Consider the following 27,406-nt stretch of genomic DNA (forward strand, 5'->3'; position numbering starts at 1 on the left):
TTAGCAGTCCAGCAGTCAGACAGAAAACTCAAGCCTGTATACAGCCACAGTGGCTGAGAACCTTTCTGATCACCACTCTTTTTCAGGAGTAAGATTTTCTTTTTTTTTTTTTTATTTTTTTTATTTTTTTTCATTTTTTTTCTTACTACTATTTTTTACTATTTTTTTTTTTTACTATTTTTTTCCTTCTTATTTTTTTTTTCTTACTAATTAATTTATGACCTGTCTCCACCCCTCCTCTTACCACAGAGGCCTCTTCCCCTCCCCACCTCCTCTGTAACAGGAGCCTTCCATTTGCTTTGATGGGTAATGGAAAGAAAGGCTATTCAGAAGGTCACCTTCTCAGCCAAGACCTGCTACCCAACTACGATAGCTTCCAGGGACATTAGCTGAGAGCAAAAGAAGTGTCTGAGTGTGTAGCTTGGACACTCATTCAAGTGCAACCCATCTTCAAATGACAGGTCTGTTCTACCAGCCTCTCTGCTTACCTGTCTGGTCAGGCAATCTGTTCCTTCTCCACTGAGATGCTCAGTGGTTTTCAGGCGGCAGGAAGCCATGGTAAGAAGGTCATTGCTGGAAAGAGAAGACACAAACAATACAAAGAGCTGCAAATCAAACTCTCTAAAGGAAAGATGCATTCACTTCCCTTTTGCCTTCTTGCAGCAAAGACCTGCAGAAATTGGTCTCTGGGTGGAGGAGCAGGATTAAGAGGTGGCAAAAGGCCATCCCTGTCTCTTCAGGGCTAGCGCGATACAGCTTTTGTCTTAATCAAATAACCCACAAATTGAATAGACATTAACCTACATGGCATAGAGATGTTATGCTAGGAGTGGAAAAAACACTCCTTGTATTTAATTTAACGTGACTCGATGCCCATCAGCAGAACAGGCTTCTTAATGAGAAATGTGGCCATAGCATACTCAGGCTGCAAGGCTCAGCCATGTCTTAGCAGAGGGACAGCAAAGAAGACTTTTCCTCCAAAGGATTAGAGTGCCAGCATTTCTGTTCAGCTATGTCTAGCATTTCTGAGAGTTCTCCTTTTACACAGTGGACAGCAGAAACATTGCTGAACCCATGGGCATTCCCTGTCACATGGCCCACTGGGTCCGGTGACATCTCTCTCAGCACGCCTAATTAAATTATTGCAGCATAACTGACAACACCATTTTAAAGCTGCACTTCTTGCCACAGATGTTTTCAAACTCCTCTTGTCTCCGCTAATACTGGAAATGCTTTTGCTTCATTGCTAAGACCCTTGGCTTTTTGATAAGCAAACACAATCCCAACCCATTATGTGAATGGAAGTTTATAATGGATTTATTTTTTCACATATAAAGTGTTGTATAACCCCACCCATAAAAGACACCGTCTTATTAGCCCCATGGCAGAAAATTCACTGTGTGAAACAAATCACAAAGGAAGGAAGGAAGGAAGGAAGGAAGGAAGGAAGGAAGGAAGGAAGGAAGGAAGGAAGGAAGGAAGGAAGGAAGGAAGGAAGGAAGGAAGGAAGGAAGGAAGGAAATGTGGATGCTTTGATGACACCCTGACCTCTTACCGCTGCTGTAGCTGCCACTTCAGCAACCAGCATTCTCCGTCAAGTCTGTTTTGCTACACGGTAGCCTGAGGCCACTCTTCCATGTCGCAATATCCACAGGCAATTCACAGGGCACGCTGATCTCTACAAGCATGTTCTGCTAATCTGAGCAGCATGGCTGATAAAAACACTAGCATGCTGCAAATCCAACAGGGATTGCTTTTTCCAGTCTACCAGGTCTGCAGACTCTATCCCATGTTTCTGGGATTAGCAGAAGAGTAGTAGGTTTAACAGCATTCCACATAAGCATTTAAGAAACCACTGAGAAAGAGTTTGACTCCATTCTGGCCTCTGCAGTTTCTGGAGGTGGTTGATTCTTTTATCTGAGACGTGTTAAGGACTGAACTTAACAGGATGTGTAATAGATAAGTGAAACAATGGCTCCAGCAGCATCTGGGGTTCCCAGCCCAGATTGGCTGGGAACAGGTTCTTTGAGGCCCAGGACAGGTAAATGCTTTCTGCCAAGAATCAAAAGGTCAAGCTGAGACCTTGTATGAAGCAGGACTGAGGTCTAAAAGAATGTCAGCAGGCTGGTATGAATCAGTATCCCTCCTGCAGCATGCAGGACCAAGAGACACCTTCCTGGTCATTGACAGTCACAGGTTTCACTGTCAAAAGAAAGCACTGCATGACAAAAGAAATCAGTGGGCAGGCCGGAAACATGGTTGAATTGTGTTTTGTAGTTATCTGTTCCTGGGGACATGTCCAACAAAGTGACCAGCGTGCCAGAGTGGGAAGGAAATGTTACTCTTGTGTGCGGGTTTGTTGGCTTCTTTCAACCACACCCGTTCAGTAGCACAAACCTCTTCCTCTCTGGTTGCTCCATGGGTCTTGCCACAGTCAGTAGACTTTGAAGAAGCAACTCAGTCATCAGTGCTAAAGGGATTAATTGGAGCAGCTAGCTAGAGCTGCCAGCAGGGCATAAGCAGCTGGGGGACGTGGATGTCAAGAAGGAAGGTGTAGCTGGAGGGATTGGTGGAGGAAAGAGTAAATAGCTGGAGGAGCTCCTGGGAAAGAAGCAGCTAATGAGAATGGCCAGGTTAGCAGGCGCAACTAGTTGATGGCAGTTTAGGCCATGCTGTCCAGTGTGGCTCAAGACAGCTGTGCAACCTCCGTGAGCTGTGGCAAGATGTTCTATGGGAGGATGAAGAGACAGATAAAACTTCATGGAAGAAGAGGACTTTATGTTATCACCTGGCACTTCAGGATGGCTTAGGAAAGGTGCAATGGTTTATTGTATCATGTCCCCATGAATACATCACCTCAAAATATTTGTGAAGTCCATCGTTCAACTGCTTCATTATGGCCACATGGTTAAAGGAAACTAATATCAGTAACAAAGGTACCTGCTGCTATAGTGAAGCATTAAGCACAGACTGTGTGGTGGTGACCTTGATGCTGTGCTTCTTCAGAGTCTTAGAGGGGAGCTCACCAACAGCTTCTTTGCTCTACTGGAATTCACCAGCTGCTAAGGTTAAATCTTACATCAAACATATTGACTCCTAAGAAGATGCCTTCTTGAACTTTCCTTGTTGATTCCCACATGGTCCAACTGGGTTGACTTTGCTTGCTTCTTTCCGGGCAGAAAAGAAGACCAATGGGTCTGAAGAGGAGGCCAGGCCAGTGACTTGCAGCCATGCATCTTCTGTCGTTACAGCTAGCTAGGAGGTCCTGCTCAGATTGGTCCGGGCTAGAAGGAGCAGAGGACCTAAGCAGAAGACAGTGGGTGTGGAATTTCCTTCTAACTAGGCAGGTTGCAAGGTTGATGCTGCTGCTCTAAAAAGCAGAGCTGAGAGTGTGGTTGGCAATGGGCCACAAATGCAACATCCTTGACAGTGCTCCATGCTTGTACTTCACTGGTGCTCACGAGTGTCTGCCTCAGTTCATGCTCACTGAACACAAGGCAAGGAAACTCATATCATAAGGACCTGCAGAAAGTGAGGTGGAATCTATTTCCAGCATGTGTGAATGCCCTCTCCTCTCTGGGGAATGCCAGCACAACGCCCACACAGTGCTGCTGTGCAGGAATGTCTGTTTTCAGAGATTTCTCTCGTTCTGTCTCTTCTGGCTGTGCTGTGCTGTGCTTTGTTTCTAGTCCCAGTGGGCTCCAGGCTCTGTAGCAACGAAAACAGAAATGACAGAAAGTTGGTGGCTGACGGGACCCTTTTGAACTGACAGAGAGGTAAGGAGGTGCATCTGGCACCACTTACCCCCTCAGAGGTGGGAGTAGCACTACGTGATGGAGAGGCTGTGTAGTTTTTGGCTAAGCTCACTGTACAAAAGTATTTTCAGCATGAAGACCGAACCGCCATATGCAACAATCTGGAGAATTTTGCTTGGAGTATTTTTCATTCCAAGTCTGAATGAAAGTCAGCTCCTTACCTCTCCCCGCAACTCCACCCATGGTCAGTTGGGCTCACAGTATTTATACAGGAATTGTCTTGGAATTATTGTCATCCTCTAACTTCTGCATGTGAATGGAAGTCAGAGATTGCCCAGAGAAGCTGGATTTCAGGTACAACCCTGAAGCGCGTTTCCCACTGACTGGCTCTGGTCTCCTCCATGGCAGAGTGCAATGTGTTTCCATCAGCGTCTCCATGACCTGTGCAGGGAGCCCCCAGGGATTGCTCTGGGCTTGAGCTCCTGGCTGGGGCCCTGGGCACCCAAAAGATGGGTGCTGCAGTGCCAGAGCCCTCCTTGGAACAAGCTCTTCAAGCACAGGACAGTGCCTGGTGCTGGCTATTGGATCATTTTTCTAACCTCGTCCCTGTGGCATTCACTGAGCTTCATGCACAGAGCTTTTAATAACCAAAATGCCAGTAACCAGAAGAAGAGCATGTTTAGATCTGACAGCATTTAAAGCAGCTCAAGTGACAGTGCCCTTTTCCTAGAACTAGATCAGTCACTCTCCAGGACTACCAGCAAATTATCTGGTGAAAAAGATTTTTTTCTACTATACTTCCCTACACCTTTGCTGCAGCTTTGCTTTTCCTGCTCTTCTGCCTTATCTGTCACGTGCTGAATACCGCTTCACTCCTAGTCAGCTCTTTCCATGTCCTTCAGAAAGCTCAGAGGAACTGTGGCTATGTGTTAGGTTCAGGCAGCCATGAAGCTCTTTACATATTTGACTTAATTCATTAATTGCTCTTGTGTTAAATTCGGTCATAAATAAATAAATGTCCTTTGCTTTCTAAATAATTGTTGTGAAGAAGTGTTGCAGCCATGAAAAGCATCAGCATTTTACAGGACTGCCGGACTGCGTACCACCTCACATGCTCTGATACAGGCAGCATTGTGTTGATAGCTTTTTTTTTTTTGGCTGGAATGAATGTGTAAGTGTGCAAGATATTTGGGATAGGATAGGAATGCTGGACTGGTAATGTGTCAGATCACATAGGATCTCAGACTGTACGTATGTGATTGTGTGCAGAGTTGTGGTTGGGTGGAGGGGTTTGTTTTTTTTTTGCTGTTGTAGGTAGTGAAGGCCTACAGGGACCTCCATGGATTTCTGAGGCTGAGGATATTGCTTGATGGGTGTTGTCAATGGGTACAAACAAATATGGGACATAGGCATAAGGCTTTTGAAAATGATTCTTTACATGTTTGGTTCTTTCATGTTTTGTCACATCTGTGTTATATCACTTTCCCCTTTAAAAAAGTGCAATTATTTAAAAGTTACATATTTATCCATACTTAACTCTATAATTGCACATCTTTTTCTGTATCTTTCTGTAGGATAGAGAGACAAAAATACATTTGTTTTCTTTTTCTTGAGCTGCATCTCAAGATGTTTTGCCACATATTTTCACAGATTCCAGGAATGTCATATGTCAGTTTAGATAAACACATTGTGTTTCTCATTTGAAGTATCACTTGAAGATAGTAAATAAATTCAGTTAACAGGAACAATTTAGCCTTTTTCTACATACTGCTTTAATGCTCTTAATACGTTTCTACTTTAGCCTCTGAACAGAACGTGTAAAAGATAGATGTTATCTGTATGGTGCAACTGGAAGTGTTGCAGCACAGGCATGGAAAAAATCTGCTTTTGGGCCAAGGAGGAAAGCACTGGACATGTAGCAACAGAGTCTATAAGTCCTACATCCAAGTTCTCCAAGTGCCTTGACTAATCGAGATTCTCTTCTTAAGTCTCTTGTCAAATTATTTATAGTAGACACATTCACATCGTTGGTAAGATAAAAAACATTTCTAAATATATCTAGTCAAATCAAATGACAATTATACCCTTAGTTAAGTTTGCCAGACAATGCTTTGCCAAATAATGCTTGCCAAAAAATATTTTGACCGAAGAAAGAGGAGGAATCCAGGGCATCTGCATACCAGACTCTATAAAAGTGTGTTTGGAGCTCTCTGCTCTGTCTTCAAGGAAAGCTTCAAGGTAAGTATGCTGGGTCTAATAATTTGTTGAAATTACTTATCCCACTTTGTATATTTAGCAGTATTATTACTGCTGAAGCTGGTTTTGAAATTTTTCCAAATTCTTTCAAGGTATTTGTATATTCCTTATCAGTATTAAAAAAAAAAAAAAAAAAAAAAAAAAAAAAAAAAAAAAAAAGGAAAAAAGGATAGCAATAAGAATGTTCCTTTAATGTATTTTGTACTTTAAAATATGACCTTGTACAATTTGTACAACCTGGAAAGGTATTGTACTATCTGTACAATGTCACCAATGTCACAAGACAAAAATAATACTAATTTTTAAAAGCTTATTCCCTATTGTTAAAGGATGGAAAAATTTTCTCTTCTGGGTTTAAATCATTAGACAGGAGGAAATTTAATTTTTCTAGGTGTTAGGAATTCTAGCATGTGCATAACATTAAAACATCAGGAATGGTATCCTTGCAAGCACAGAATATTACTGATGCTATGTTTATTTTGTCCTGCAGGGTCCTCTACCAATCTGTCTTTAGTGAAGTACAGACATGACTTCTCCAGATGCTGAGATGGCTGCCTTTGGGGAGGCAGCTCCCTACCTCCGAAAGTCAGAAAAGGAAAGAATTGAGGCCCAGAACAAGCCTTTTGATGCCAAATCCTCAGTCTTTGTGGTACATCCAAAGGAATCTTTTGTGAAAGGAACAATCCAAAGCAGGGAATCTGGGAAGGTCACTGTTAAGTCCGAAGCAGGAGAAGTAAGTTAAAAGCAAGGGTTAAAAACTTAAAGTAATTACCACTCTCAGCCCCTAGCTGACATACTTGGATCTCTTTTTTTCCTCTGCCAGACTCTGACCGTGAAGGAAGATCAAATCTTCTCCATGAACCCTCCCAAGTATGATAAAATTGAGGACATGGCCATGATGACCCACCTCCATGAACCCGCTGTGCTGTACAACCTCAAAGAGCGTTATGCAGCCTGGATGATCTATGTAAGTACCAGCAGCTTTCTTCCTTTGGGTAGCTGGAAGGCCTGCTGTGCCAGGCTGAGCAGAAGCCCATGTGGTCTCCCTTCCTCGCAGACCTACTCGGGTCTCTTCTGTGTCACCGTCAACCCCTACAAGTGGCTGCCAGTGTACAACCCGGAGGTGGTGTTGGCCTACCGAGGCAAAAAGCGCCAGGAGGCCCCTCCACACATCTTCTCCATCTCTGACAATGCCTATCAGTTCATGCTGACTGGTGAGTTGCTTGTTTTTTTTCAGAATCGTTTGGCTGCAGATATTCTCAGAGACAGAAGTCTTTCCACTGCATAGTAGTTCAGTTTAAAGATGTTGGGAGGGTGTATATCCTCTTGTCACTGAAAATATTTTCCTGTACTGGACATCATCGGTGATTGTCTTCAATAATCTGGGTTAGAATTTATTGCCCAAGATACTTGGGAGGATAAACTTTCGAATTTCTGTTTTGCTCTTAGTTGAGAGGATTATTTGAATGGCTGGCTCTTCAGGACTGAAAATCACGAGGATAGAATTCTGTGATGGTTTTGGTGTCAAGGAATAGCAAATTCAAAATCAAAGGCAATGCTTCCTGTAATGCACTTATGAAATTTCAGGAACCACTCTTATTCAGGTGTTAGAGTGAACTCTGTGGAGAAAATTGATACTTCCTCTCCCATTGCAGAAACCCATTCCTTTTTTTTCCATTCAGTGATATAAACTGAAAGAATAAGAAGGGTCACGAACAGATTACTTCAAACTTTTTTTAGTATTTTCAACTCTCCAAACATTAAAGAAAGAACAGATTACTTAGAAAAATATTAACCAAAGTAATTTAAGTAAGAGCCTACCAATAAGCTTGATTTTTGTAATGGGCAAATAGGCAGGAAATTCTAAACAAAGCAATTATTGGGCATGTACCAAGAAGAAACTGATGCATTTATTTTAAAGTGAATTAATGTCTCACAAAACCACTGTTTTTTTTAACAAAACAGAGCAGGTGTAAGTAGCCTATCTGAATTTAACAAAGATCTCCAGCTGACTCTATAAAGCAGCTGTTCACAGTCAGCATAAATTTTTATGCTTACTTTCACTTACATTCTATAGCAGCTATAAAATTGAGAATGTTCAACCAGATCTGGTTAAGAAAAAGAAACACATGTTTAAAATGTTTTATTCCATTTTCACAGTGCAAAGTGTATACCAGTGAAGTTCTAGTGGGATCTGTTCTGGAAGTCCTGTTGTCCAACATTTATTTAAATGATCTAGAAATGTGGAAACGTCTAAGATGACAAGCTTTCTGATTTGACTAGGTCCTTCATCTTCTGTAAAGATGAAGTCCAACAGTAAAGAATTTCAGAAAAACTATATGAGATTCAATGATCAAGTTATCATTCAGGGATACAGCAACAAATTATGGTCAACAAGAATGTAAAATAATAGACATAGCAAAACAACCAATATTAAAGGTGTATAAAAGTGGGATTGTTGCTGACAACTACTACTTCTGTTCTAATATAACTTTGAATGTTTTCACTCAGTGATCAGTTTTATATAAAATAACAAACTGAAAGGATTAAAGACCAAACCAGAAAACATCATTATGTCACGATGGTTACCCAAAGAATGTCTGCACATTGTGTACTGTATGTATTTCTGTCTTCCTTATCCAAACAAGAATACAGTAGAAATTGAATAGGTAAAAAAAAAAAAAAAAGAAAAAAAAGGCATGGCAAGACATTTGCTCAGGTAATTCTAGACAGATGATTTGTGCTACTTCTCTACAAAATTATGTACAGCGTAGAGCAGACAAATAGATGAGGAAACAGTACAGTAAAAACTAAGCTCACCACAGACCAATTTTATTTTTTTCCTTCGAACAGTAAGTGCATCAGAAATGGAGCAGACATGATACTAAAAATTAAAACAACATGAAAGCAACTGAGGAAGGGTTCAAGCTCAGGCAAATTCAGAGGAAGCTCCTACAGAGAAATCTAGGTGTGGAAGTACTAAAATATCAACATTCAATTCAATACTCTGGGAGAGTATCCTAGGGAAAGATAAATAAATGATTAAGATGTTTTTGTGATTTATTTTTTTTATGTGACACTCAATAGGACACTGACAGGAAAAAAAAATGGTGGGACCTTTCAATTGACTGGGATGGTCGTTCCTGTATTATTCAGTTTATGAGAAGTGCTTGTACTGGTTCATTTTAGCCTACACATCAAAGTTCAAAGTTAATCAGTAAGGCTATCAAAATATTCCTTAGCTTGAACTCCTTTTCCTAAAGACAAGTGAGCAGCTTGACATAATCAGAATATCCAGACAAAAAAGCATGTATACTACATATTACATGGATTTCAATGATGACACATCAGATTCCATTTAGTACTACTGGGAACTTCAATGAATTCAGAAGGAATTAAGAGTGAAGAACTGCAGGTTTGGAAGAAGTTAGCTCTATACTGATTATGCAACTTTTAAAAGTCCCCCAAAAACTTTAATCTAGGATACTCACGATGAATACAAATAATGTCTTTGCTTCTGCCTCTTTCACAGACCGCGAGAATCAGTCCATCCTGATCACGTATGTACACTTCTTGCTCAGTTCTCCGTGGGGCTGCCCTGTACCAGGAGACCTGCTGCCTGACCACACACTCTCTGCTTCACTGTTTCATTTGGCAGTGGAGAATCTGGTGCAGGGAAGACTGTGAACACAAAGCGCGTCATCCAGTACTTTGCAACAATTGCAGCTAGTGGGGAGAAGAAGAAGGAGGATCAGTCTGGCAAAATGCAGGTAAAATAGGGGCTCAAATCAATGCTTTTCTCTGTTCCTCATTTTTGAAAAGTTATAACTAGGAATTATTATTGTCCTGTAGGGAACGCTTGAGGATCAAATCATCAGCGCCAACCCACTGCTGGAGGCATTTGGAAATGCCAAGACTGTGAGGAATGACAACTCCTCACGCTTTGTAAGTTCAGAGAATCAGAAATACAGAATCACAGAATCAAAGTATGGCTGACATTGAAAGTGATGTCTTCAGGTCACTTGGTACAATCACCCTGCTCAATAAGAGTCACTTAGCCAGAAGGTTGCACAGGACCATATCCAGGTGGCTTCTGAATATCTCCAATGCATAAGTACCCAGAACATCCAGGCAACATATTATATTGCTCAATCATCCTCACACTCACAGTGTTTCTGGATACACAAATGGAACATCCCATGTTTTAGTTTCTGCCTCATGTTCTAGCACTGGACAACACTGAAAAGAGCCAGGCTCCATCTGCTTTGCACCCACCCTTCAGGTGTTTATAGACTGATGAGATCCCATGACCATTCTCTACTCGATTTTATTCTATTTTATTCATTGCATTGGAAAAAAACCCTCCCTCCCATTACAAGACAAGTGATGCACCTAGTGGTATTACACATTAAGAAGATGTCAAAAGAATCCATCTAGGCTGAAGTGTTTCTTTTCCCCCTCAATAGGGTAAATTCATCAGAATCCACTTTGGGGCCACAGGCAAACTGGCTTCTGCTGACATTGAAACTTGTAAGTGACATCCTGGCATGATCACATCCCTTCCTAAATTCCTACCTCTGTGTGCTGTCTCATTCCTAGCACTTTCTTCCTGCTTTGCCAGATCTGCTGGAGAAGTCCAGAGTCACTTTCCAGCTCAAGGCAGAAAGAAGCTACCACATATTTTATCAGATCACCTCCAACAAGAAGCCAGAGCTGATTGGTAGGAGGGATCAATATATCTTTTTGTGGAAGATTGCTGAGCAGCTGTTCCCTCTACTATCTAGCTGAAAGAACTAAGCCTGTGTCCTTCCTCTTCCTGCTTTCAGACATGCTTCTCATTACCACCAACCCATATGATTTCCACTTTGTGAGTCAAGGTGAGGTCACTGTTCCCAGTATTGATGACCAGGAGGAGCTCATGGCTACAGATGTGAGTAACAGAGAAAAAAGATATCAGCTGTGTATGTCTTGCAGGATGACTTACTCAAGACATATTTAATTTGACTGTTTCTACTGCAGAGTGCCATTGACATCCTGGGCTTCACTGCTGATGAAAAGACTGCCATCTACAAGCTGACAGGGGCTGTCATGCACTATGGCAACTTGAAGTTCAAGCAGAAACAGCGAGAGGAGCAGGCAGAGCCAGATGGCACAGAAGGTACCAGAAAATTCAGCTAGTGAAAAATGAGGAAAAGCATCCTTGTTCGTTAGCTGTCTAATTGCAGAGGTGCATCCCCAGTCATGGGAAGTACCATTCTCTTATCCAACAGATACTTCCTCAAAGTACCCAGCCTGAAAATTGGTACTTTAACACAGGGTCTCTCTCACTCAGTTAAACATTCGACTTTTCACCAAATATACCATGCATTCTTTGCTGTGCAGAAATTCAGTTGTCACAGAACAGGAGAGGAAACAGGCTTTTGGAGTGCTTCTGGGAGCTTCTGGATTCAAGCTGTTCCTACTCAAGCCATGCCTGTTCTTGCTTTCAAAAAAGTCCAGCATTTGTTTCCATAATCCTTCTTCCTTTCTAGACCTTCTCAGTAAAACCGGACCAATACTTTGCCATTTCTAGAAAAGTGAACATCAGAGCTGCTCACACTGACCAAATTCTAGCCATTGTCCAATGACAAATGCTTTTATCTCTCTCTCTTCCTCTTTAGTGGCTGACAAGGCTGCCTACCTGATGGGCCTGAACTCAGCCGACCTGCTCAAAGCTCTGTGTTACCCTCGAGTGAAGGTTGGGAATGAATTTGTGACAAAAGGTCAAACTGTCGAACAGGTAAATAAAGATGGCTTAAAAAAAAAAAACAAGCACTCTTCTGCTGCCCTTGAAGGTATGTCCAGTACTTTTTTCTCTGTTCTAGGTGAACAATGCAGTGGGTGCCTTGGCAAAAGCTGTCTATGAGAAGATGTTCTTGTGGATGGTTATTCGCATCAACCAACAGCTGGATACCAAGCAACCCAGACAGTACTTCATTGGTGTCCTGGACATTGCCGGTTTTGAGATCTTTGATGTGAGTAACGAAGATTTGGCATCATAGTTATGGAAGGGACAGGAAGAGATCATGAGGTCTCAGAAACAGATTTCTTTTTGGAATAGTCAAGGAAAAGGAAGTGCTGTGGGAAACCCCACAGCATGTTTCCTGTGTTGTGAATGCAGTCCTGATACTAAGGCTTCTGTGTCATATCAAAAAAACTCCTGGAGTCTTGATTTGAGGGCAGAGAAATTCCTGGATGGGACACTGACCAAGTGTCCATTCTGGAGGAGATGAGAGAGCTGAGACACCTCCATGGTGCAGCAGCTAAGCTTATTGAAGGATCTGCTTTTGCGTAGCACAGTATAAAGGAACTTTTCCCTGTAGATTGATTTAAATAACAATAATAAGAAGAAAGTCCTGCAAAGACACTTTATTTGTTTGTTTGTTTGTTTGTTTGTTTGACAATAGAAGTCCTGCTAAGGAAATGTATGCCATTACATAATGGTTATGTGTAGTGTTTCTGGCAGAGTCCTTTGGGAGGCGGTTCTGAAGGGCAGAGGAGTCCAGGAAGGTTGGGCACTCTTCAAAAAGGAATCTTAATGGTGCAGGAGTGGTCTGTCCCCATGTGCCCAAAGACGAGCCGGCATGGAGGAAGACCAGCCTGGCTGAACAGAGAACTGTGGCTTGAGCTTAGGAGAAAAAAGAAGGTTTATAATCTTCGAAAAAGAGGGTGGTCCACTCAGGAGGACTATAAGGATGTTGAGAGGCTGTGCAGGGACAAAATTAGAAAGGCCAAAGCTCATCTGGAGCTCAATCTGGCTACTGTCATTAGAGACAACAAAAAATGTTTTTACAAATACATCAACACAAAACGGAGGACTAAGGAGAATCTCCATCCTTTACTGGATGCGGGGGAAAACTTAGTGACAAAAGATGAGGAAAAGGCTGAGGAGCTTAATGCCTTCTTTGCCTCAGTCTTTAGCGGCAAAACCAGTTGTTCTCTGGATACCCAGTACCCTGAGCTGGTGGAAGGGGATGGGGAGCAGAATGTGGCCCTCACTATCCATGAAGAAATGGATATTCACTATCCATGGTTAGCGACCTGCTACGGCACTTGGATGTACACAAGTCGATGGGGCCAGATGGGATCCACCCAAGGATACTGAGAGAACTGGCGGAGGAGCTGGCCAAGCTGCTTTCCATCATTTCCATCAACAATCCTGGCTATCGGGGGAGGTCCCAGGCAACTGGCGGCTAGCAAATGTGACACCCATCTACAAGAAGGGCCGGAGGGTAGACCCGGGGAACTACAGGCCTGTCAGTTTGACCTCAGTACCAGGGAAGCTCATGGAGCAGATTATCTTGAGTGTCATCACCTGGCAGTTGCAGGGCAACCAGGCGATCAGGCCCAGTCAGCATGGGATTATGAAAGGCAGGTCCTGCTTGACGAACCCGATCTCCTTCTATGACAAACTGACGCGCTTCGTGGATGAGGGAAAGGCTGTGGATGTGGTCTACCTTGACTTCAGTAAGGCTTTTGACACCGTCTCCCACAACATTCTCCTCAAGAAACTGGCTGCTCATGGCTTGGACTGGCGTACGCTTCGTTGGGTTAAAAACAGGCTGGATAGCCGGGCCCAAAGAGTTGTGGTGAATGGAGTCAAATCCAGTTGGAGGCCGGTCACTAGTGGTGTTCCCCAGGGCTCGGTACTTCGGCCGGTCCACTTTAATATCTTTATCGATGATATGGATGAGGGGATCGAGTGCACCCTCAGTAAGTTTGCAGATGACACCAAGTTAGGTGCGCGTGTCGATCTGCTTGAGGGTAGGAAGGCTCTGCAGGAGGATCTGGATAGGCTGGACTGATGGGTTGAGGCCAGCTGTATGAAGTTCAAAGTGGCCAAGTGCCGGGTCCTGTACCTGGGGCACAACAACCCCAAGTAGCACTACAGGTTGGGAGATGAGTGGTTGGAAAGCTTCCTGGTAGAGAAGGACTTGGGAGTATTGGTTGACAGTCGGCTGAACATGAGCCAGCAGTGTGCTCAGGTGGCCAAGAAGGCCAACAGCATCCTGGCTTGTATAAGAAGCAGTGTGACCAGCAGGTCTAGAGAAGTGATTATCCCCCTGTACTCAGCTCTGCTGAGGCAGCACCTCGAGTACTGTGTTCAGTTTTGGGCCCCTTGCTACAAGAAGGACATCGAGGTGCTCAAGAGAGTCCAGAGAAGGGTGACAAAGCTGGTGAGGGGTCTGGAGAACTAGTCTTATGAGCAGCAGCTGAGGGAGCTGGGCTTGTTCAGCCTGGAGAAGAGGAGGCTCAGGGGTGACCTTATTGCTCTCTATAGGTACATTAAAGAAGGCTGTAGTGAGGTGGGGGTTGGTCTATTCTCCCATGTGCCTGGTGACAGGATGAGGGGGAATGGGCTAAAGTGGCGCCAAGGGTGTTTTAAGTTGTGTATTAGGAAGAACTTCTTTACCAAAAGGGTTGTTAGGCATTGGAATGGGCTGCCCAGGGAAGTGGTGGAGTCACCGTCCATGGAGGCCTTTAAAAGATGTTTAGATGTGGTGCTTAGTGATATGGTTTAGTGGAGGACTTGTTAGTGTTAGGCCAGAAGTTGGCCTAGGTGATCTTGAGGTCTCTTCCAACCTAGACAATTCTGTGATTCTATATACTGGGGAACTTCAAAAAGAATCAGTAGAACACTAACAAAACCCTGTGGTCATTGCTGCCCCTTGAGAACCTATGCAACTTTCCTTGCTTTGAACAGTTCAACAGCTTTGAGCAACTGTGCATCAATTTCACCAATGAGAAACTGCAGCAGTTCTTCAACCATCACATGTTCGTGCTGGAGCAGGAGGAGTACAAAAAGGAAGGAATCGAATGGGAATTCATTGACTTTGGGATGGACCTGGCTGCCTGCATTGAACTCATTGAAAAGGTACCTTTTCCACTCAAGTGTATGATATATTTTGGAATTTTGAGATGTTTCTGAGCCCGATTCAGATGGGAAAGAACTTGGGACCAGACAGTCAGTTTCAGTCAAACAAAGCATTTTGCAGTGAAATTTATCTTAGTGTGGAGCAGAGAAATTAGGAAGGCTAGATGAAAATCTTTGTCTCCAGTCCTGCACCACCCTGTCCTTGGGTGTGGAAAAGGTAGACCATACTCCCACCAAAAGAATTCTTTGAAACAAACTGGAGTCTGTCTCCTTTCCTTTTTCTCCTGAAAATTCAAAGCAGAACTCCACACACCATTTTGGGAAATAAGTGTTGCTTAGTCTGATTTCCCAAGACAACAGGCCTCTTGTAGCTATCTTCCCAATTATATTTCCATCCAACCCTGCTCTCTCTGCCCATTCTAAACTGAAGTGGAGAGATATTCTTTCCAGTTTAGTGAAGACTGGCTGTTGGAAGGCAAGGGCAGGCACAAATAAGCTTCCTGGCTGAGAGCAACTCCCAGCCAACTTAGACTCTTATCCAGACTGAGATGCTACCCACAACACACAGGTACTGCTGAACCTCACAGCATATCTCCACACTGCTGTGATCTTTCTCTATTACCTCTTTTGCTATCTTCCAGCCCATGGGCATCTTCTCCATCCTGGAAGAGGAGTGCATGTTCCCCAAGGCAACTGACACCTCTTTCAAGAACAAGCTCTATGACCAGCATCTGGGCAAGTCCAGCAATTTCCAGAAGCCCAAGCCTGCCAAAGGCAAGGCCGAGGCCCACTTCTCCCTGGTGCACTATGCTGGCACAGTGGACTACAACATCACTGGCTGGCTTGAGAAGAACAAGGACCCCCTGAATGAAACTGTCATTGGGTTGTACCAGAAATCATCAGTGAAGACACTGGCCTTACTCTTTGCCAACTATGGTGGTGAAGCTGGTAATCTCTCTACAGTTCACGTTTCATACTTTCATACTGAATATTGATGAACTGATGAACCTCTAAGGCAGTATTCTGATTCTGACTTCAGATTAATTTTTATTTTTATTTTTTTTCCGATTTTGCAGAGGCTGGTGGTGGTGGTGGTAAGAAGGGTGGTAAGAAGAAGGGTTCTTCTTTCCAGACAGTCTCAGCACTTTTCAGGGTAAGAGAAAAATACCTTACCTCACTATTGAAAGCTAACAATGAAATGAAACAGTAGTAAAAATGAAACAGTAATGCTGTGACAAAACTGACTCTGTAATTCACTGAGCAGACTGTTTTGTATTTATTCAACAAAGTTTACACTTGCATTACCACAGTAACATCCAATTGATCAGAAAACTGTAAGTTTCAGTTTTGACATGTATTTTATATAACATGCGTTATTCATATGCTAAATTTTATTCTATTATATCCCAGGAAAATTTGAACAAGCTGATGACAAATTTACGCAGCACTCACCCCCATTTCGTCCGTTGCATCATCCCAAATGAAACAAAAACTCCAGGTAAAGGGACCCAACAGTGGAAAAATTTGAGTCACAGAAGCTCTCTTCTGTGTCTCAAGTAGTAATTACAGTGTTTGGTAGGTGCCATGGAACATGAACTGGTGCTGCACCAGCTGCGGTGTAATGGTGTGTTAGAAGGAATCAGGATTTGCAGGAAAGGATTCCCCAGCAGAGTCCTGTATGCTGACTTTAAACAGAGGTAAGAGTGCTCCACCTGTTAATTCAGACCAATTGGAACAGCCTAACGAATCTAACATACTTGAAACATTATACTTCAAAATGGAGCAAAGTAGAATCATAGATTTTTTTTACTGTGAATTTCTGAATGATATCACAATCTTGAGGAATAGGATTCTCTCAGATTTTGAATTAAGAGTATGGAAATGTCACTTACACTGTCCTGAAAGAGTGGGCTGTCCCTAGTACATATTACCCAACTGGCCAGTCCAATGTAGCTGAGAAGGCTGTGGGATTCACAGTAGTGGTATTGGCAATAGCTGTTTCTTCATGTTTTCTCCTACAGATACAGAGTGCTTAATGCCAGTGCTATTCCAGAGGGACAGTTCATGGACAGCAAGAAGGCTTCAGAGAAGCTCCTTGGGTCCATTGATGTGGACCACACCCAGTACAGATTTGGTCACACCAAGGTAGAAACAAATCCTGAGCTCAAAGACTATGTACCTCTGCTACACATGACCCGAGACTGATGTGCTACAATGTTTCCTTTTTTTTTTTTTTTTTCAGGTGTTCTTCAAAGCCGGGCTAATAGGTCTTCTGGAGGAGATGAGAGATGAGAAGCTGGCAGAGATTATGACCATGACGCAGGCCAGATGCAGGGGCTTCCTGATGAGAGTGGAGTATCGGAAAATGGTGGAGAGGAGGTAGACATTTATCACAAATGTACCTTATTCACAGGATGCTGTATTGGGTTTATATGACAAGGTTTTAGTAGTGGGTGGCTGTATGGGTTGAGTCTGTGAGTAGAATCCAGAAGCTGTCCCATATTAGATTCCATGCTGAAGTAGGGGCAGAAAGAGACTGTGAAGGAGTAGTGGAGATGAAGCACTAGGGACTGACCCCTATTCCCCGTTCACCTGCGCAGCTCAGGAAAGGAAGTAGAAAAGGGTGGATTGGAGGAAGATGTTTGTATTTGCTTTTAGTTTCTCACTGCTCTTGTCTGTTTGTAATAGGTAATAAATGGCATTAATCTCCCAATCCTGAGTCTGTTAGGCCCATGGCAGCAATTTTTTGAGTGATCTCCCTGTTCTTATCAAAACCCTTGAGCCATTTTCATTGTATTTTCTCCACTTCCCTTTTGAGGAGGGGGTGTGAGAGAGAAGTGTGCTGAAGTTCACCTGCCCAGCTGTGTAAAAACACCACAGATACTTTAGTAAATCAGTCGAAATTCACAGCCTTTGGCTATGTTATTAACATAGGGATTTTATTTCAGGGACTCAATCTTTTGTATCCAGTACAATGTTCGTGCATTCATGAATGTCAAGCACTGGCCCTGGATGAAGCTGTTCTTCAAAATCAAGCCCTTGCTGAAGAGTGCAGAATCTGAGAAGGAGATGGCCAACATGAAACAAGAGTTTGAGAAAACCAAGGAAGAACTTGCGAAGTCTGAGGCAAAGAGGAAGGAGCTGGAGGAGAAAATGGTGGCCCTGCTGCAAGAAAAAAATGACCTTCAGCTCCAAGTACAGGCAGTGAGTGTCACCATTTATTTGTCCTCTCTTTTTTTTTTTTTTATATATATCTTCTTTTTGTTTGTTTTTTTTTCCAAGCAGAGACTTACGGGAAGCTGACTAAATTGCAATAGAAAAAAAGTCACACACTGAAAGTTACTCTAAAGTTGAGTAACTATGAACACTGCCAGGGGCTCAGCAAGTTACCTGTCAGTCAGTGAGGATAAGCGTAAGTGCCAAATGAGACTCGGCAGCCCTGCTGTCCAGCGGAAAGAGCCAAGTAGTGACATTGTAAAGGCAACCCTGAGAAGGACCCAGTTTTCCTGAACACAGATACACTATAAGGCTAGATTACCTTCACACGCACAGATCCTTGGTGTTCAGCTTCAGTCAGGAACAGGCAGTTTCTTAACTCCAAGCAAAACACTACTTTCTTCACTGTATTATTCCCACAAATGGAAAAACCTTGGCTACCCAAATATGATGACGATCATGGTGAGTCAATTATAAACTAGAGGCTATTGAATACTGAGTCTGCGAGGGAAAACTGTTCCACATCTATGGCCTTGCTGAGAGTTGTCACTTTTCTGTGATGCTCAAGCGTGTATGAGGTATTCTCATAGCTACCACTTCTGCAAGCCATTTTAAAGAAAGAAAGAAACAAACAAACAAAAAAAGGAATTAACATTAGTGTCAGATGGCCTCCACATTTTAACATGTGCCTACTTACAGACACACAACAGAAACTTCAAAACGTTATAACCCACAAAAATCTCTGTCTCCCCATCAGGAAGCAGACAGCTTGGCTGATGCCGAGGAACGGTGTGACCAGCTCATCAAAACCAAAATCCAGCTGGAAGCCAAAATTAAGGAGGTGACAGAACGGGCTGAGGATGAGGAAGAAATCAATGCTGAGCTGACAGCCAAGAAGAGGAAACTGGAGGATGAATGTTCAGAGCTGAAGAAAGATATTGATGACCTGGAGTTAACCTTGGCTAAAGTTGAGAAGGAAAAACATGCCACTGAAAACAAGGTACACACATGGAGAGTCACACAAAGGGAGAAGGGATAGATACCTCCCATATTAGGCTGGCATCCCTAGAAAGGGGCTAGGTTTGTAAGTTGCAGCTGGACAGCTGTGAAGCTCAAATAAAAATCAAGCTCCTGGCTAAGCACATAAATGTAAGCTCCTGGCTAAGCACACAAATGAAAATGCCCCTACACAAGCTGTCAAGTGTTATACACGGTATTCTGGTGCTTGCTTACAATGTGCAGGTGAAAAACCTCACAGAGGAGATGGCAGCCCTGGATGAGACCATTGCCAAACTGACAAAAGAGAAGAAAGCCCTCCAAGAGGCCCACCAGCAGACACTGGATGACCTGCAGGTTGAGGAGGACAAGGTCAATACACTGACGAAAGCAAAAACCAAGCTGGAGCAGCAAGTGGATGATGTAAGCACAAACGTATATGGCAGTTACAGGATACTTCTGGAGATAAATGTGGCTGGCAGAATACTGATGCTCTTTTTCTGTTTAGCTGGAAGGGTCCCTGGAGCAAGAGAAGAAACTGCGCATGGACCTTGAAAGGGCTAAGAGGAAACTTGAGGGAGACCTGAAGCTGTCCCAAGACACCATAATGGATTTGGAAAATGATAAGCAGCAGCTGGATGAGAAACTGAAGAAGTAAGTGTGGTTGTGGGACACCTGAGTGTGGATCAGGTGCATTTATTAGGTAGTTTTATTTGGATGTTAACACTGTGTTTCTGTATGCTTTGTGCAAAGGAAAGACTTTGAAATCAGCCAGATCCAGAGCAAAATTGAGGATGAGCAAGCCCTGGGTATGCAATTGCAGAAGAAGATCAAGGAGCTGCAGGCAAGTCTCTGGTCCTTCCCTTCTGGCCCTCAGAAGGACATCTGAGGGCATGGGTGTGAAGGGTCTTGCGTTTTCCCCAGGCCCGTATCGAGGAACTGGAGGAGGAAATTGAGGCAGAGCGAACCTCTCGGGCAAAAGCAGAGAAGCACCGTGCTGACCTCTCCAGAGAGCTGGAGGAGATCAGCGAGCGCCTGGAAGAAGCAGGTGGGGCTACAGCAGCTCAGGTTGAGATGAACAAGAAGCGTGAGGCAGAATTTCAGAAGATGCGCCGCGACCTCGAAGAGGCCACGCTGCAGCACGAAGCCACAGCTGCCGCCCTGCGGAAGAAGCACGCAGACAGCACAGCTGAGCTTGGGGAGCAGATCGACAACCTGCAACGAGTCAAGCAGAAGCTGGAGAAGGAGAAGAGTGAGCTGAAGATGGAGATAGATGACTTGGCCAGTAACATGGAGTCTGTCTCCAAAGCCAAGGTAAAGAATTGCAGTAGAATTCACAGGGCCAAGGTACAGCACATAGCCTGAATCTACTAGTCACACTCTCCTATAAGAATCCTGCTGTGAGAATTAGACAGAGTCCAGGAGTTAATTTTCTCTCCTTCCTTGTTTTTGATACCTAGTCAAATCTGGAGAAGATGTGCCGCACTCTGGAAGACCAGCTGAGTGAGATTAAAACTAAGGAGGAGCAGAATCAGCGCATGATCAATGACCTCAATACTCAGAGAGCTCGTCTGCAGACAGAAACAGGTGAGACATCCTCAGTCCTGAGGTGCAATGGCAGAACCTGCAAATCAGGAGGATACGCCACGGTGCAAAGCAAGAATTGGGCTAACGGCTCAAAGCAACCCCAGATTACAGGGCTTTACAGTGATCTCCGGGGCTAAGTACTGGGGACAGCTTTGTTTAACATTTTGATCAACAGTCTTGGTTGAGGGGACTGAGTGCACGCTCAGTTATTTTGCAGACAGCACCAAGTTGGACAGGAATGTTGATCTGCTTGAGGATAGGAAGGCTCTGCAGAGCGATCTGGGTAGGCTAGATCAATGGGCTGCAACCAATTGTGTGGTATTCAACAAAGCTAAGTGCCGGGTGCTGCATTTGGGTCACAACTACCAAGTGCAGCAATATAGGATTGGGGAAGAGTGTCTGGAAAGCTGCTCAGCAGAAAAGGATCTGGGGGTGCTTGTCCACAGCTGGCTTACCATGAGCCAGCAGTGTGCCCAGATGGGCACCAATGTCATCCTGTCCTGTATCAGAAACAGTGTGGCCAGCAGGTCTAGGGAAGTGTTTGTCCCTGTGTATTTGGCACTGGTGAGACCACACCTCAGGTACTGTGTTCAGATTTGGGCCACTCGCTACAAAGAACATACTGAGCTCCTGGAAAATGTTTAGGGAAGAGCAAAGAAGCTGGTGAAGGGACTGGAAAACAAGACATGCAAGACATGTGAGGAGCAGCTGAGGGAACTGGGTTTGGTTAGTCTTGAGAAAAGGGGGATGAGGGGAGACCTCACGGCTTTCTACAACTACCTGAAAGTTGGTTGTAGCAACGTGGGTGCTGGTTTCTTTCCTCAGATGACAAGTGACAGGACATGAGGAAATAGCATCAAGTTGCATCAGGGGAGGTTTAGATTAGAAGACAGAAGGAATTTCTTTGTGGAAGGAGTGGTTAGGCACTGGAACAGGCTGCCTAGGGAAGTAGTAGAGTCTCCATTCCTGGAGGTGTTCAAGAGATGAATGGATGTGATGCTCAGAAAAATGTTTAGTAGTGAACTTGGTAGTATAGTGTTACAGCATGGTTGGACTTGCTGATCTGGTGGGTCTTTCTAAATGATTCTATGATTCTACTGTTAGTGTAACTTTATTTATTTGTGAATTTTTCACTTGCCAGGTGAATATTCACGCCAGGTGGAAGAAAAGGATGCTTTGATTTCTCAGCTGTCTAGGGGCAAGCAGGGATTTACCCAACAGATTGAGGAACTGAAGAGACATCTAGAGGAAGAAATAAAGGTCTGGAAGTACCCTACTTCCTGCAAGCCACATCACCCAGAAATGCATGAGTTATACTCATCCCAACACACAGAGAAGGAACCATAGTGATTTGGATGCTAGAGGAAGTCATCCACAAGCCCTTAATGAGATTCTGATGCCCTCCAAGACAGTATGGACACAGATCTGTAGGCACATTTACAGAAACAAGAGATCAGTGTCCCCTGGCCACCTTTCACTAACGCATCCTAATCCTCTAGCACTCGTTTATGAGGGATGCATCATCTCCCAGCTATACGGTTTTCTCATCAGAGTTTACCCACCCTTTCCCTGGGGCAGTTCTCCTGCGCATGACAATTTCATCGTCAAGATGCATCTCAAGATGTGTATCCAGGTTACTAATCCCAGTGTCCCCACAGGCCAAGAATGCCCTAGCCCATGCCTTGCAATCTGCTCGCCACGACTGTGACTTGCTCCGGGAACAATATGAGGAGGAGCAGGAGGCCAAGGGTGAGCTGCAGCGTGCCCTGTCCAAAGCCAACAGTGAAGTAGCCCAGTGGAGAACCAAATATGAGACGGACGCTATTCAGCGCACGGAGGAGCTGGAGGAGGCCAAGTATGTGGGAAGTGGGATGTTGATTGGGTAGAGAAGACTGAGACTGGTAAGGGTATTTGGAAGGAGTCTTTGAAGATGGGTCAAGATAGGAATGGGATGAAGGCACCTATATACTCTCTTTGTGGTAGAGGGCAGAGAAGGAGAAAGATGAAAAGCGTGCTGTGGAAAAAGTTCAGACTGGAAGGACAAACTTACCCTTAGGGAGTTAGAAGAGCTAAGACAGTCTGAATACTCAGTTGGTGCTAGGGCAGAGATGCAATAGGCCCTTTAGGCGGCACGCTGCCTTGGACAGAATAAATACTGCGGACAGCTCAAGGAACTAAGTCCCCTAAGCAGGCAAGTGCCCTCTTGTGAATCTTATAAAATTGGCTACCCTTTACTCTCTAACCTGAAGCTGTGATCATCTCCTCCCAGGAAGAAGCTGGCACAGCGCCTGCAGGATGCAGAGGAACACGTTGAAGCTGTCAACGCCAAATGTGCTTCCCTGGAAAAGACAAAGCAGAGGCTGCAGAACGAGGTGGAAGACCTGATGATTGATGTGGAGCGAACGAATGCTGCCTGCGCAGCTCTGGACAAGAAGCAGAAGAACTTTGACAAGGTATTCTGGCCCCTGGCCCTGTGCTTCCTGGGCAGGGCATCTCCTCACAATTGCCACATCCATACTCACACCCTGTTGCTCCTCAGATCCTGGCAGAGTGGAAGCAGAAGTACGAGGAAACACAGGCTGAGCTGGAAGCTTCCCAGAAGGAGTCTCGCTCTCTCAGCACGGAGCTGTTTAAGATGAAGAATGCCTATGAGGAGTCCCTGGACCACCTGGAAACGCTGAAGCGTGAGAACAAGAACTTGCAGCGTAAGTCCCTAGCCCTCTGCTGCTGGCCAGGCTTTCCCCCAAGCTTGTCTACCCACCACTCCACACGCGTGAGTGCCCGCAGTGATGAGAAGAGACCTGTCAGCCTGGTGCGTCAGGGCCTTTCCCTTTATGCCCTATGTCTGACCATGCCTTGTTTCACCCTTCCCTACAGAGGAGATTTCTGACCTCACGGAGCAGATTGCAGAGGGAGGAAAGGCGATCCACGAGCTGGAGAAAGTCAAGAAGCAGATTGAGCAGGAGAAATCTGAAATCCAAGCGTCCCTGGAGGAAGCTGAGGTACACAGTGCTAATGAATGGTGTCCAGACTGAAAGAATGGGAGCAGAAATCTGCAGATGTGGCAAGAAAGACAAACTGTATTTCATGCGGTATTGTATTAGAGATTACTTAGAAAGCAAGCCATAGTTTACTCACTGTTCCTACTAACTTGTCCAGGCCTCCCTAGAACATGAAGAGGGGAAAATCCTGCGCCTCCAACTGGAGCTCAACCAGGTCAAGTCTGAGATTGACAGGAAGATAGCAGAGAAAGATGAGGAAATCGACCAGCTGAAGAGAAATCACCTCAGAATTGTGGAGTCCATGCAAAGCACCCTGGATGCTGAGATCAGGAGCAGGAACGAAGCCCTGCGGCTGAAGAAGAAGATGGAGGGAGACCTGAATGAAATGGAGATCCAGCTGAGCCATGCCAACCGTGTGGCTGCAGAGGCACAAAAGAACCTGAGAAACACACAGGCAGTGCTAAAGGTATAAAGCAAAGTATGTGCACGTAGGCATCTATCTTGCCTCATGTTACACCAACATTGTAATTGTACAAATAATTTATTAAAAGAGCAGGAAATGTCTCTGATGTCTCTGTCCAACAGTGCTGCAGTGATCAGCCACCTCATAATCTCTCTTTCCTCTCTTACAGGATACTCAAATACACTTGGACGATGCTCTCAGGACGCAGGAAGACCTGAAGGAACAGGTGGCCATGGTGGAGCGCAGAGCAAACCTCTTACAGGCTGAAGTTGAGGAGCTGCGGGCAGCCCTGGAGCAGACAGAGCGGTCAAGGAAAGTGGCTGAGCAGGAGCTTCTGGATGCAAGCGAGCGTGTGCAGCTCCTCCATACCCAGGTCAGATACTTTGCTGGATATGAATCCTGCCCACAGGAGATAACATAGAACGAGACTGCTATATGTCTTGCTTGTTGCTATGCATCTTGCTGTGTACGTATTTGAAGAGCAAAGCTGTGACATGACCAGTCCAGCCAGGCACCCATGTCTGGTTTGCCACTAGGGCTCTAAAGAGGACCTTTGAATTAAATACTTTCATAAACATTACTCTCACTCTCAACTCTTGATGTGGAGGTGTTAGATCTGACAGTACAAATCCTATCCTTCCTGTTACACAGAACACCAGCTTGATCAACACCAAGAAGAAGCTGGAAACAGACATCGTGCAAATTCAGGGTGAAATGGAGGAGACAATCCAGGAAGCCCGCAATGCTGAAGAGAAGGCCAAGAAGGCCATCACAGATGTGAGTTGGGGAACTCTGTCACTGAGGATGTTGGATGTATCCTCCCCCAAAATGTCTTTGGCCCCGACCTGGCTTTGCTGCTTTGCCTCTCCAGGCGGCCATGATGGCGGAGGAGCTGAAGAAGGAACAGGACACCAGTGCCCACCTAGAGAGAATGAAGAAGAACCTGGACGTGACGGTGAAAGACCTGCAGCACCGTCTGGATGAGGCTGAGCAGCTGGCACTGAAGGGAGGCAAGAAGCAACTCCAGAAGCTGGAGGCCAGGGTGCGTAGGGCTGGTATTTGTGCACAAGGGAGCACGTCCCTTGGAGAAATAGCGGAGAAGCTCCAAAGACAGATTTTTCATTGCAGGTGCGGGAGCTGGAAGGGGAGGTAGATGCTGAGCAGAAGCGCAGTGCTGAAGCCGTGAAGGGTGTGCGCAAGTACGAGAGGAGGGTGAAGGAGCTGACCTACCAGGTAAGGCAAGAGGCATCTTTGTGCTGACACACCCTTCTCACAGAAAGCCAAAGCATTTTCCCATGAACTCCAAGAGGACATGTTTTCTGGAGGTGTGGGGAAACCAACTCTCTGTCTGTCCTTCTTACCAACCACTGTAGTCTGAGGAAGACCGGAAGAACATTCTCAGGCTCCAGGATCTGGTGGACAAGCTGCAGATGAAGGTGAAATCCTACAAGAGACAAGCTGAGGAGGCTGTAAGTATTGCTTGGAGAATGGCCATGTGCACCTTTCCGTTGGAGCAGCACTCTCATTGAGATGAGCACGAATACAAGGAAAGAGGCATGAAAGTAACTCCAAAGACACAACAGTCTTGACCATGTGGTTCATTCCCGTGTCAGCAGGCCTTGCCTTCTTCTGGGCATGCTGCACTCAGGGATGAACCAAGGGTTATCCTGCCACGTGTTTGATTCAGGAAGTCAGACCAAAATTCCCCAAATTCTCAGTCCATTGACTGAGAAGCTCATGAATCTCTGACGCTGGTAACAGCACAGAGTTTCTGAGTCTTTCTCAACCTAATAAACCACATGGAAAATTGGGCACCGAGTAGTAGGAGAATAAGCACACAAAATGAGAAGACCACGTGACAAAATTGCTCCTCAAGAGTGACACGGCAGTTTGTCACACTGAGGTCCTCAATAAGGGAGGATGATGAGGTCTTTGAGGGGGTTCTGGGTCAGCGGTGGTAGATAGGAGACGGGAGGCCTGTGCTTCACCACAGCCCTTCGAGGCCCAGGCACATGAGGAGTGAAACCCCTGCCCCAGGCTCCTCACCACCAACTCCCTCTCCCCACACAGGAGGAGCTGTCCAATGTCAACCTCTCCAAATTCCGCAAGATCCAGCACGAGCTTGAGGAAGCTGAGGAGCGGGCTGACATTGCAGAGTCACAGGTCAACAAGCTCCGAGCAAAGAGCCGGGAGTTTCACGGCAAGAAGATAGAAGAGGAAGAGTGAAGATGTCACGTGGCAGCAAAGTGGCCTGAGGGGTGCACAAAATGTGAACCCTCTGTCACTTCTTCCATAACTGGGATTTGTAGCCCCCTGCATACATAGGGAATAAAGTCTGTAGATTACTTCACATGGTCACCATGAGCATTAGTTCTCATCTGCTTCTCTTTTTACTGGTTAGGTCTCTATCATCATTTGGTTTTGGGCACAGCTTTGGTTATAGCCTCTGTATACCAACATCACGGTACAGCTTTCTGTCACCTGCTTCCCAGTGGCTCATCCCTTCTATATCACTTAGTGACTGGGGCAAGATTGCAAGTGGCAAATCAAAGGCAGAGAAATCACAATAGTAGTTCCTCTATACTAGGAACTAATAGGAAGTGGTGTTACGAGGTGTGCTACTTGTAATGCCACTCTCACCAGGTTCAGATCCGTCCCACGCACTGCTGCTCTGCTGACGAAACTCTGATGGAGAAGGTGTGTGGCAAATAAGAAGCATCTAAGGAAAACACCACCGACAGAGACTCTGACCATGCTCAAAGCTTTGGAATAGGAGCCTATAGAGGTAAAGCCCGAGTTTACCTAATGTGCAAGGCAGGCAGCAGTGCAGGGTCATAGGATGGCTCTGTTCCAAGACCCTCCAGGCATTCTGCAAGATAATGGCTAACTGGAGGCATTTCTCAGGGGGCTGAAGAACCTGATCTGGGCAGCAGGCGACATACATAGCGCTAGACATAGCGATAGCTAGCGATAGACATAGTGATGCTTGGCAAAGCAGTGATAAAAGTGCCATGGCTTTTGCACCTTGAACTGGAAAGGACACAGGATACATTTTCCTCTATGCGACCTGCTTGGAGCTCAAACAATGTCGCCATCACTCTCAGGTTAAACTCATGCCTTCCCAAATACAACCCACATGGATATAAAGATCAGTTCCTAGCAGACTTTAGTAGCATGAGCAGGGAATCTCAACAGGACAGGGTGTGCAAGCACTGTT

General features: G+C 44.9%; 1 protein-coding gene and 1 long non-coding RNA gene across 22 annotated transcripts in view; one reads left to right on the forward strand and one right to left on the reverse strand.

The window, feature by feature from the left end:
- LOC106020524 (uncharacterized) overlaps positions 1-27,406 on the reverse strand; it is a 189,203-nt gene that overhangs the window by 124,443 nt on the left and 37,354 nt on the right. For 19 of the 21 annotated variants that reach the window (XR_011804166.1, XR_011804162.1, XR_011804164.1 and 16 more), the window contains 2 exons: positions 1,556-3,708; positions 489-573 (listed from right to left, as the gene is read on the reverse strand). This is a non-coding gene — a long non-coding RNA (uncharacterized lncRNA). Of the gene's footprint in view, positions 1-488; positions 574-1,555; positions 3,709-6,808; positions 7,703-9,502; positions 9,674-27,406 lie in introns of those variants that run through there. The other 2 variants (XR_011804163.1, XR_011804161.1) reach the window with 2 other exon arrangements.
- Positions 5,976-26,539, forward strand: LOC101796474 (myosin heavy chain, skeletal muscle, adult). The gene is made up of 39 exons (XM_027448696.3): positions 5,976-5,993; positions 6,502-6,744; positions 6,835-6,978; positions 7,069-7,225; positions 9,544-9,571; positions 9,670-9,781; positions 9,864-9,956; positions 10,478-10,541; positions 10,633-10,731; positions 10,838-10,941; positions 11,031-11,169; positions 11,672-11,790; positions 11,876-12,025; positions 14,755-14,925; positions 15,567-15,873; positions 16,002-16,078; positions 16,336-16,423; positions 16,505-16,622; positions 16,947-17,070; positions 17,168-17,304; positions 17,874-18,129; positions 18,899-19,141; positions 19,384-19,560; positions 19,646-19,791; positions 19,891-19,981; positions 20,062-20,451; positions 20,598-20,724; positions 21,866-21,984; positions 22,383-22,579; positions 22,994-23,177; positions 23,264-23,429; positions 23,602-23,726; positions 23,884-24,192; positions 24,359-24,562; positions 24,841-24,966; positions 25,061-25,231; positions 25,318-25,422; positions 25,563-25,658; positions 26,260-26,539. Exons 2-39 carry the CDS (start codon positions 6,538-6,540, stop codon positions 26,413-26,415), a joined length of 5,826 nt encoding a protein of 1,941 aa, XP_027304497.3. The 5' UTR covers positions 5,976-5,993; positions 6,502-6,537; the 3' UTR covers positions 26,416-26,539.

This window comes from Anas platyrhynchos, chromosome 19, assembly GCF_047663525.1.
Source record: "Anas platyrhynchos isolate ZD024472 breed Pekin duck chromosome 19, IASCAAS_PekinDuck_T2T, whole genome shotgun sequence".
NCBI classification, from domain to species: Eukaryota; Metazoa; Chordata; class Aves; order Anseriformes; family Anatidae; genus Anas; species Anas platyrhynchos.